The sequence below is a fragment of the Bos grunniens genome, chromosome 13, assembly GCF_055505025.1.
Source record: "Bos grunniens cultivar Pamir isolate PY7600 chromosome 13, Bosgru_T2T1.0, whole genome shotgun sequence".
Lineage (NCBI taxonomy): Eukaryota > Metazoa > Chordata > Mammalia > Artiodactyla > Bovidae > Bos > Bos grunniens.
Genome location: NC_141177.1, coordinates 60,783,195 through 60,795,330, shown reverse-complemented (window position 1 = coordinate 60,795,330; position 12,136 = coordinate 60,783,195). Strand labels below are relative to the sequence as shown.

At 38.8% G+C, this 12,136-nt stretch overlaps 1 protein-coding gene across 47 annotated transcripts in view; it reads left to right on the top strand.

Annotated features, from left to right (window-relative positions):
* The first annotated feature begins 6,634 nt into the window (after positions 1-6,634).
* The window catches only part of MLLT10 (MLLT10 histone lysine methyltransferase DOT1L cofactor), a 208,072-nt gene continuing 202,570 nt past the window's right edge, over positions 6,635-12,136 (top strand). For 33 of the 47 annotated variants that reach the window (XR_015139737.1, XR_015139742.1, XR_015139743.1 and 30 more), the window contains exons 1-3: positions 6,635-7,054; positions 7,190-7,349; positions 10,265-10,344. Coding sequence is in view for 24 of the 47 variants with exons in the window: in XM_086334532.1 (XP_086190658.1) it covers positions 7,190-7,349; positions 10,265-10,344 (240 nt within the window). In the remaining 23 variants the exon portion in view is untranslated. Of the gene's footprint in view, positions 7,055-7,189; positions 7,350-7,457; positions 8,150-10,264; positions 10,345-12,136 lie in introns of those variants that run through there. The other 14 variants (XR_015139735.1, XM_086334531.1, XM_086334521.1 and 11 more) reach the window with 3 other exon arrangements.

Here is a 12,136-nt window from a genome sequence, read left to right as displayed (position 1 = left end):
CGGGCCGGGTCGGGTCGGCAAGTTTTATGATCAGTGTCGGCGGGCGATGGGTTCCCAACTCCAGACCGCGTAGGAAGGAGGCTTTACAACGTGCCGCTAAATTGGAGGAAGCTGGGCAAGCCTGAGACTCCACACGAAAAGAGGGAAAGCAGCATAGATATGTTTGTAAAGTGATGGCTAGATAGAGACAAATGTGGGCAAAAAATTTTTTTTCTTTCTGGATCCAGAGAGTTAGAGCCCATCATATCCTATTTTGAATCTCTAAATGTATGGATTCGAAAATGAATGTCGGGGTTCAAAAGAGTTCGGAAAAGCACGTTTCACTGTCTGTTACTATTCAGTTCTTTGTTGTATATAAAGAGTTTAGTTTTAAAAGGCTGGGTTGAGCTACCCCTAACAAAAACAGGCTTGGATTCTTAACGTGAAGTGCATTTTCAAAATAACACTGAAATTCATAAGGGAAAAACGTGTCATTTGCTTTTATAACACGTTTTAGAAAGAAAGAACTGAAAGACACCTACGAAACTCTGCCTGTTTTCCTTTGTGAGGCATGTGGAAAAAATATTTCTGGCAAGCGTCACAGTTTTAAAAAATGAAGATTTCCAACAAGTGATCGCAAGTCTTGAAGACAAGAGTAAAGTCATCGTGCTTGAAAACTCATGAAGAAATAATTTCAATTCTTTTGCTCAAACCTTACTAGGGCCAGAGAGTAATTTCGACTTAGATTTATAATAGACTTTGCGGAAATTCCTTGTAAAATGCCCATTACTAGTCTCTGTATTATACAGCACTGGTTTCCCAAGGTGGATTTTTAAAAACCAATTAGAATTGATCTCTAATGGAATATTATATTTACATGTCATCATGAAAACATCATTTGATAAGAGTTTTGAATTACAAGAAAGAAGTTAACAGATAATGTTCATAAATAGCATCTGTTTGAAAAGATGTTTGAAAAGGTAGTAGTGGTTGTGATTTTGCATTTGAAATGCTATAGAAGTGGTTTGCATTTTAACACTTTCATTATGCGACTCTTCTTCCTAAACTTGCATTTCCTCAAGGAAATCATTCAATTCTTTCGAAATATAGGGAGAAATTCTTATATAAGAAATCATTGGAAGTGTAACTACGGAAAGATTTGAACAGAAAAAAAAATTGGTGTTGAAATTAGATATCCTCAATCTGTTCATTCCTTCCACACTCATCCTCCCATGGTCCCCCTCCCCAACTACTTGGATTCAATTTACATTTTTTATTTATAAGTCTGAATATTTAGAATAGCTTTATAAGTTTATCTGCTACATAGTTGATTGTAGATGGTGAATCTTTTTACATCTTTTAGTGTTTCAGGCATTTGGGGGGGTTATTTAAATTAAAAAAATGTTACAAGTCATGATACACTTGTGAGAAAAACAACAAATGGGTGGAAAAAGGGGCATGAATGGGGGTGGGGATGGAGAGGGACAAGTAGCTTTCCAGATTAGTCTTTGTAATACCTTTCTTTAGTTTTCTGTCATTATATTTTTCACTTGTGCTTGCATCCAAGATCATTGCTTTTTTAATTAGGGTAAATTGCCACCATATAAAAATTACCTACAGTTTGGCTCTTACGTGTCACAGTAAAGACTGACAAAAAGTGATCGGAGGCTTGTGTTTAATTCGCCAGGAATGTTAAGCTTTATAAGATTCACCCTATGGGGCCATGGTGGTCTTTGGCACTGTTACTGTACAATTTCAAGAGGTAAATATACACATTATAGATTAAAAAAATCTAAGATGTACTAGGCAAACATTTTCTTGATTGAAGGAATAAAAAAATGAATTTGTCAACCTCTTTCTTTCTGGGACACAATGCAGTTAATTAACATATTCTTGGGCTTGTTTCTGGATTTGGTAAGCAGTGGCCCCTTTCAGAGAGGAAAACATTTAAATCTTAAAAAGTAATCTTTGGTCCAAAGAGTATTTAGAAATTCAGTTTAATTTCTGATTCTCCTTTTTCTTTAAGTCCCAGATATGTTTCATTTCTTGCAAGGTTCTATTCCACTTCAGAAACTGATTTTCCTCTTTTCTATGTCCAGAATCTTTTCACTCAGATAACCTTATTGTATCCTATAAACAGACACTTAAATATGTCACTTTAATCACACTTTAATTATAACAGAAATGCAAATCTTCAGTGTCAGTTAAAAAATGGGAACATGGACCTCACACTCCTGCCCTTAGGTTATATTGATGATACTCTGAAAAGTCAAAAGTGTAACACCTTTAAGTATTATTGCATCATGGAAAAAAATAGCGCAATTCTAAAAATGTTATTGAGGTTTATGTAATGCCTAGCAGATCTAAAGGCATCCTTTAGATATATTTTTCTGTTGGTAATTACACGGTGTTTTACCCAAAAATGTAAATACAGCCAATGCATATCAGTTTTACAGCAAAGGAGTAGCTCTGAGGCCAAACACAAGATTAATCACACTAAACCCTTTAAAGTAAATATTAGGCCTTGATTCTTAGAAAGATTTTAAAATTTAGATTACATGCAATTTAAATTTCAGAATTACCTAACTAAATTTTTAAATAATTAAGTGTATCTAACAGTAATATTAATTATGACTGATTCTAAGTTAGGGTCTGTTTTGTAAGAAAATGATGACTTTTACATGGAGAGGTGGCTAACATTTGAGGACTGTTTAAATACAGACAATTCTAAGTTACCGGGTAAATAAAAACTCTTCACCTGTATGAATTTCAACTATTGAAAACCTTTAAATAAACCAACTTATCTGAAAATTTCTTAATCATTTCTCATTACTTAGAAATTTTAGTTCAGTTGCATATAGAAAACAAAGCCTTGTTTTGCTCTGAAGAATAAAGCTCAGACTACAATTGGCTTATAAACACCAATACTGTGCATTAAATAAATACTTATTGTAGGCCTACTATGTGCGTACAAGACACTCCTCGCTAGGGTGGTATGCTGAATTTAAAAAAATCACCTAGTAAGATTAATTAATATGCTTCATTAAGTGAAATTTTTCAAAAGCCATTAATGGACTATCAATTTAAAACATAATTGGAATGAATATCTTTTAATGAAATTTCTGATAGTAGTCCATGATACAGGTGCCATGTGTGGGTTTGTACCTATTAAGATACAATGCTCACTTATTGTGAGATAAATAACAAAACTAGTATCAGAAATACCTCAACATTTTAATCATACTTACATAAATATTTGATTCATAAACTTTTTATGTAAAGTATTAAATTTTGGGTACCAGTGAGCAAAACAAAATTTTATTCATTGATTCTTTTAAAAGAGGGTATATTTTAAAATTTGTGTAAATCATAAGAAATTGCCTTATTGCTTTTTCCAACTAGTTTATTTAGAAAGAAAATTACAGTTTCTGGTGAGGTTTAGTAGATGAATGAGTTCTTATAATTGCTTTTTGTTTAAAAACCTTAGTATCAAAGTCAATACTGAATTTTAAACACTTTATGGAAGTTAAGAATCCAAGTTAAGAGAAGTGCATTTAGTCTTAACATTATAGAAATATACTTCAATTTCTATATCTCATTAAAGAAATATGCTTCAACAATAGATATAATAGACTAAACATGAGGAAAATAACAAGGCAAATAAAACTTTAAAAAGGAGATACATATAAGCAGTGCTAATCCAGGAACCAAATTTGGTTTTAAATATTTCGTTCATAAGTATCTACTAATGTAAATGATTATGGAAAAGCAAATCCAAAAATTTGGTGACTAGGTTGAGGAATAAAGAAAATTATAAGAAGATATATTACCCATATGGGAAGAAAATGTAGTTTCCCATTATAGTAGGGTTAGAGGTTACATCATAAAATACTTTACTTGAGTTTTTTGTGGTTTGCCTCAGATGATTAGTTCAGAGAAATAGATTAGCCAATACTGAGTTTGTTGCTGTTATGTGAAGAAGTGTACTGGGACCACAGGCTTTTGTTTTATTCTCCAGGTACTGGATATATGTTTTCAAAGGATATTTTGAGAACATGAAATCAGATTTAAAAGATAACTATTTTAAGATTGAAATTGTAGTTTTCTGTGAAGTTATTTTATAAATCTTGGGAACTTTTTATATTTTTACAATTACCATGTTTTTCTAGAAACTTACTTGAATTTTAGCAATTCTGGCAATTTAACTATAAGTTTTATCCATTCTGAGGTATGAGAACTAGCATATTCAACCAAACACATGCATATGTATCTCACACAAAGGACAAATATAACTTGCTCACTGCTGTATTTCCTGTATCTAGTAAATGTTCCCTGGCTCACAGTAAATGTTCAATAAATACTTGCTGAATTAATAATTAACTGTATCTCTGAACTACTTTGTAATGTCTGTTATTCTTCCTTGTCACCTAATATTTTATAGAAGTATATTAAATATTATACTTCTGATGTATAACATAAAAAGTTCTATATCTGGTACATGAGTTAAAATTAGAATAAACTATTTATACTCTGTTTTTTCTTACAATTTCCATAACCCAACATTTAATGTTAAATATTGGTTTTAAATAATTTGATTTACATTTTGTGAACATTTATATGTACATCTTTAGTAAAATTTCTGCTTTAGATGCTACTATTTATATAAAGGCCTGTTCTTAAGAAATAGTGTATTTTCTCTATTTGTCTAAATTTCAAAAATGTTACAAATGATATTTTTTAAATTTTGTTTTGAAAATGGCAAGTGTTTACCTGCATATCTTTGATTAAGTGTTATAGAATAGAGTAAAATACCTATCATTCTTTATATATACATTAATCCCATCACAAGAACTGAGCTCCAATGCATTCAAAATAAAATGAATGTATTTTTAAATAATTTATTGCATTAAGGTTTGACTGCAGTCTTCAGAAAGGGAAGTTTCAAATTGATTTTAACTAAAAATTACTCTTCATTAGGAGTCTGAATCTGAGCAGGAATTGGATGTTGGACTGGTTTCCTTTAAAAAGGGGTAAAAATAAGATATATGATAGAGATACACGAAACAGTATAGATTGGTTTGAAAGTGATTTTAGTTTTAAAAATATCAATGGCATTTTAAGAACATCATTCTTATATGGTCAGAAATCTATTATTACCATAAGCTCCAAAAGATGTATCTTATTATATAATCTTGTAATCACCTTTTAAAAATGCACTAATATAACTAACTGAATTCTCATTTTTTGTCTTTTCAGTGTATATTTTTAAAGTTTTGCATTACTGTAGCTATCTCACTTAGCTTTGAGGGTGTTTGAATATATTTGCTAACATATGCTTGCACTGTATTACAGCTATTATAATTCTTAAACAGATTGCTAGCAATTAATTTCAAATGGAAATAGCAGCCATGCCACCATTTTTCTTTTCTCCATGAGAACACTTGGAATGCTTTTAGAGCTTAAACCATTATCTTTTGCTGACTAGGAGAACTTGGGTTCCTTCATTTTTTAGCATTTATGAAACTGCATTTCTAGGTCCTCACATGATACTGCCAACACTTGATAAACAGTTATTTTGTTACCTCGAAGGTATTCATCAAAGTCATGAATTTGCCTTCTAACTATGGTTGTCATTTAAACAATCTATATTCCTATTTCGTGCTAAACTTATAATTAGACACTTTTTTGTTGTTGCCTAAAATCAATATTGGGCTAACAGGATACATAAGAGGGTAGGGCAACAGTTGGGAGATCTCACAGCCCAAAACTGCGCAATATCCAGCTAATTAATCTATTCAGATAGGCCTGATCCATTTTCTATTTGTTTGTGAGCAGTAAGCCCCCATCTTTCTGCCACTTAAGTGACCTTAATAAAAGTGACAAATTTGCAAGAGTAAATTTGAAGTACAGAGCCAGATCAGAGAAATTCTCAATCGAAAGAACTCCACTGTCCTGTGGTGTTAGCCATCATTTGGTGACTGATTAGAACTTGGGTTCCTTCAAACTGCATTTTCCATATCCTCACATTATATTGTTACTGTTTGATTAACAACCATTTGTACTCCTACACTGCAAGCTGAGGATAGGTACTACAGGTGTTGTTTCCTCATCAGGTACAACCCTAACTTAGGCTTTTGATCTTGTCTGCGATGCATTTTCAGTTGTCACTGGGGCCAATGTGGTGTGTAAATGGGCGGCAGACTTGGTGGCACTTTCACTGCGTGAACTTTGGGTAGAGCCCAGGATGTGAATTTAATGGGTGGAAAGGCTGCGGCAATACAGTGAAGTTCGTGCGGCCAACTGCAGGAAGCCATGCTTCACTGCACCCTTCTGGAAAGGCGACTGACTTGCCCAACCCTTGTTACCCTCGGGCCAGTTTTTGAGGCAAAGGCTGGTATCTTGGTCCTCAGATGCCTCCAGGGAGTCCCTTCCAGCTACTCTAACAAAACCCGCCCTCCCTCTCGTCTCTGCATCTTCCCTTTTTACCCTCCCTCCCAAAGAGGCCTCTTCGCGACGTGCACACGCAACCCGCGCGGCCGGCGCTGCAGAAGAACGCCCCTAACGTCCCCGCCCCCGCGTGCGCGCCCCCGCGCCCTCCAGTTGGCGTGTTCCGGCCTCGGCGCGCCGCCGGCTCCGCTCGACCCCGCCCCCGCGCAGCACACCTCGGCGGATGAGGCAGGCGCGGGAGAGGGGAAGGGCCGGGAGGGCGGCCTGGGCTGCCGGTCGGGCGCGGCGGCGCGCACGCAGGCCTCGCCTCTCCCGGGCCTGCTCTCTCACGCCGGCCGCCGGGCGGGCGCGCACGCTGAGTGACGCTCGGAGGAGGAAGCGCAACCCCCTTCCCCTCCCTCGCTGCCCTTGGCCCAGCGGGAGCCCCCCCCAGTGCGCCTGTGCGGAGGCCTGCTTGATTATGTGTGCCCTCTCCGGGCTCCAGCGTTAGCGGCCGGGTGGAGGTGGGGAGGGAAGACGACGAGGAGGAGGAGGCGGAGGAGGCGGTGGAGGGGAGGTGGGGGGAGTCAGCAAGGACATGGCTCCTGACTCCTGTGCGGAACGTGAGTGACTGAGCGGCAAAGCCCGAGTGAGCGAGCGGCCGAGCGGCGGGCGGGGGGCCGGGGCGCGGGGAAGGAAGCGGGGGCGCGGTGGGCTGTACAGGGGGGGAAGCACTCATTGGCTTGCATGTGTTTTTTAATGGTCCGCCCCAACTCCCTCTTAGATGGTCTCTAGCGACCGGCCCGTGTCACTGGAGGACGAGGTCTCCCATAGTATGAAGGAGATGATTGGAGGCTGTTGCGTTTGCTCAGACGAGAGAGGCTGGGCCGAGAACCCGCTGGTTTATTGCGACGGGCACGGCTGCAGCGTCGCGGTGCATCAAGGTAAACACCCAACCGCCCTCCGGGCCGAACCCGGCCTCTCCCAACCGTCACCGCTTCCCCCACCTTGGCAGCAACTGCCAGTTCCCCTCCCGCCCCTCCCCCCGCCCCGCCCCGCCCCGTTCCGCGGCCGAGGGTTGACTCTAAGGGTCCGCGGCCGGGCGGAGGGGGTGTGGGCTGTGCATGTGGGAGAAAGTGCGTGTGGCCTGCACTGTCATGTGATCCTGCGCTCATTCTCTCAAGTGTCACTCTGCCGCCGCCTGCGCCCGGAGCCGCGGTTCTGCGGACTCCGGGAGGCGGGGGTCGGCGGCGAAGGGGTGCGGGGGGCCGGGCGCGCGCCCCGCTGCCGTGGGTGCGGGTTGGGAAGCGTGGAGCCCCCGCCCCCTCCCGCCGCTCAGTCTGCCGCAGTGTCTGGAGACTTCCTGTGCCATGGAGTCTGGCTCGGGCGCGCGGCGCTGGGGCGGGTCGGGGGCTGCCCGGCGGCCCTAGATTTGGGGCGAGGCGTGGGGGGAGGACGCCGGCTGCTGCGCACCCGAGGGTTTCTGGCCCAGACCCTGCCGCCGCCGCTGCGGACTGGCGCTTCCCGCAGAGAAGAGGCGGAAGGCGGCGGCCGCCGCAGTCATGCGGCCCCCGGGAGCGGCTGAGCCGAGCTGCGCTGAGCTGCCCGGGGTGGAGGCTGAGGCTTGTCGGAATGGCTGCCTCGGGCCGCTTCCGCAGCTTAAGTGACCGGAGAGAAGAGGAGGTGGCGGTGCCGCCAGGAACTTGGGGAGCATCTTAGTATTATTTGGGGGTGTTACCCTTCGGTGAGTTTCGGAATGTAGAAAAAGGTCAAGGTAGCTTTCTGGCCATGGAAGTTTCTGGTTTTTTCCATTTCAGGTGGTAAGGAATTGAGGTTGGAAAAAACCTAGGTAATTTTTTGGTGGTTCTTGTCCTCCTCTTGTTAGGCACCATCCTGCGCCCCTTCCCGTTTTTGAATCTTGCATTGAGTGATGCAGATGTTGTTTAGTAGTGTATTGGACGCTAGTCAACGAGAGAAAGCCTGAGCCTGACTGAGCCTGACGGACTAAACTGCAGTCTTCATAGAATGGGATCTCAGAACTGGAAAGGAGATTTAGGAGGTAGTAAACAACCTAGCCTGAGGATGCACTTATTCCCAGTTCTTTCAAGGAAGCCCAGTTGCACACCTCACTTTTCTAAGGAGTGAAAACAATGTGAATTGAAACTACTGATTTGAAGGTCTGAGAACCTGGTATATTCTATTGTAGTGTTCATTGGTACTTGTGAAGGTGTTTCTTATGAATTTGGGTGATAAATGATGCTAAGTAGTCTCATCTCCCAATTTAGAAAATGTTCATTTACGACTGAAAACTAACTTTCTCTGTTTCTGAATTAAAATACAAGTTTTTTGGGCACTAACGCTGTATTATTTTTTTTAGTAAGATTTTTTTGATGTGGACCATTTTTAAAGTCTTTACTGGATTTGTTATAATACTGCTTCTATTTTATGATTTGATTTTTTGGCTAGGAGACACGTAGGATCTTAGCTGCCTGATCAGGGATCGAACTCCCATCCTCTGCATTAAAAGGCATAGTCTTAACTACTGGACCGCCAGTTACTTGGTTGATAGAATATTTTTACTCATACCTTTTAAAAGGGGTTGGGACTTCCCTGGTACTCTCACGGTAAAGAATCTGCCTGCAATGCAGAATAACCCGGGTTTGATCCTTGAGTGGGGAAGATCCCTTGGAGAAGGGAAAGGCAACCCACTCCAGTATTCTTGCCTGGAGAATTCTGTGGACAGAGGAGCATGGCTGGCTACAATTCCATGTGGTCACAAAGAGTTGGACACAAATGAATAACTACCACTTTTAATAGGGGTTCAAAGTTTAGCTTTTGGAGTTTTAGAAATCTGTGTTGATTTTATATTCTTTAAATGCTTTCCAATATTTGATGTATTTCCATGTTTCCTGTGACCAAGTTCATTTGAGAAAATGTCAATTGGATTGTTAATGTCTTTAGGTTTTTGGCAAGTTTTAAACTTTGAGTTAAGTAAGTGTTAATATGGAAACAATTTTAAAAGTAACTAGACTGTGATTTAGATATGTGATATGTATTCATATCACTTGTTGAAAAATTAAGATTATACATTAGAAATAAACCTGGAGTTTGTTTTTTTATGACTTTATTGAGATATAATTCACATACCATGGAGTTAACCCACTTAGAATGCACAATTCAATGGTGTTCAGTATAGTCACAGTTTTGGATTTGTTACTGCAGTTTTATAGAAAGTTTTCATCACCCTAATAAGAAACGTTGGAGCCATTAACAGTTACTCATTTCTCCCCAGCTCCCCCAGTTGTAGACAACCACTAATCTACCTTCTGTATAGACAGGCAAATGTCTATTCTGGACATTTTATTTAAATAGAAGCATTTCACTTTTAACATTACATTTCATTTCATTTCCTGCCATAGCTTGTTTATTTTGAACGGTGATTTGAAAATAATTTTTATTTTCATGTATTCAAAATGCTTAATATTTAAACTTTAGGATATAGGAATGAATTAATGAATTTGAATTAGTGAATATTCATATATCATTATAGGAATGAATAATAAGTTTATGTAAAAACGTGTTAAATTTTATCTAATATTTTTATTGTAAAAGAATAATTAAGATTTGTGATGTTTATTCTTTTGAAATGAAATAGCCAAAGATTACCTTTCTAATATTTAAAATGTCATACTTGTAACTTGGTGATAAATGATAAACATAAGTATAACATGTTTTAGTTTTTTACAAAGCAGTTTACGTAAATAGTTTTAGAGGTATTTAATAGGGCTTTGATACAGTATTTGATTTTCCATAGTTATTCAACCTTTAACTTATTTTCAAACATTCTGTTTTCCAACAGCTTGCTATGGCATTGTTCAAGTACCCACAGGACCATGGTTTTGCAGGAAATGTGAATCTCAGGAGAGAGCAGCCAGAGTGGTAAGGACTGTTTATCAAAAACTTTAAAATACTTCAGTGAGTAGCTTAGGATGCTACATACTCAGGTTTCAGTTTGAAGGGTTTTCAGTCTTGTTCAAATATTGAATTTGGACCAAATATTGACTTGCACTTTTAAACTGGTTTTATAAGATCTGAAAAACAAATTGAACTGCATATTGATGGATACTTAGAAAGGATAAAAAAGAAAGTTGTATTTTGGCTTTATTGGCCCTGCCTACTGGTTAAATTGGCTAATCATGGTTGGAACATAATGGCAATAGGACATACGTAAGTTATACTGAGATAATTCTGCTAGGTTCTGTTTAAGGAGTAAAAAAAAAACCATTAGTATTTAGTGGTTCATATTTCTTTTTATTACATCTGTAATAAAAGATGTATTTTCAGTATTTTCAGATATTCAGGCCCTTTGGCAAAGCAGCATAAAAATCTTCCTTTTTTTTAACTTGGCTGGCTAACCTTCTTTCTGAACACTTCTGTAAACCTTCTGTAAGAATGAGAGAGAAATGTTTATTCTTTGTGGCCAAAAGCATTTTTCCAGTTGAACTTCTAGAAACATGAGGGAAGAATAAATTTTATCTTCATTAATCATATGAAAGTATTACCATTTGCAGTGTGGTAGTTTCTTCCTCTTGGTGTTGACTAGAGAATTTGACAGAAGTTAGAAAACAAATATTTCAACCTCTCTACCTACATGGAGAGCAAGAATGGAGGTTTTTAGTTTTGCCTGGGCAGTTTTCGATCAGCAGAAATAATGGCTGAGTAGCCTATATAGGATTGTGAAATCAGAGCACTGGTCTGTTGATATGTTGTGTTTGTGTGTGAGAATGCACGGTAGCAGAGTTATAGTCATTCTAACATTACAGAAATGGAAATTAGCAAGTGGAGGAAGAAATTAATTGTAAAAATTTCTGGACTTAATTTATGTGTAGATTTACCCCCCCCTCCCCCGACCCTGTGTAACATTTTATGGTTTGGGGTTGATGGATCACCACGCAAAGGAAGCTATGCTTTACTTTGTTAGTAAACATGACAGTAAGGTAAGGCTCTTCCATGGCATGACAGTAGTTTCATGGCCAGAGAAAGATGAGAAAATAGGAAAGTGGGTATCAAGAGAGGGAGGATAAAGAGGTGAATGGGAGTGGTGAAATGGCAGGATTATTTGCCTCAAATACCACTTCTTGCCTGTTTCTATGCCTTTTTCCTCTCTGAGGTCATGGTCAGGATATCCAGGTGAATAAGGTATATCTTAAAAGGTACATTGAAAGACTTGTATTGTTTAAGCTTTATTTGGCAGGATGTGGGGGTCATTAATTAAAGAACAGGCTCAGTCTTTTCTGATTTCCTGTAGTGTACAGTTATAAAAGGTAGGGTTATAAGGTCATAGTTTTATATATGTATATAGTTAAATATGTATTAATATATATACTTATATGCATCCTCTTGTTAAAAGGATATAGTAGGCAAGAAACCTAGCCTGAAAATAAATCCATGAGTTAGAATGGGAATTGAATTAGTCTTAATGTTATTTCTGGTTTTCTCTGTGTATCTGCTTAATTCTTTTCCTTTCTACAGATTTTCTCTGCTAGTTACTGTCAGTAACTAACTTTTTTTATTGTTTACTGTCAGATACTGTGCTGAATGTTCTATATCAATTATCTTCTTTAATTATCCTGTCAAATATATGAGGTAGATACCGTTTGTTTTTCTCATTTCACAGATAAAGACCTAGTAGTTTTGAGAGAAATACATACCTACTTGGAGTCTGGGCTGT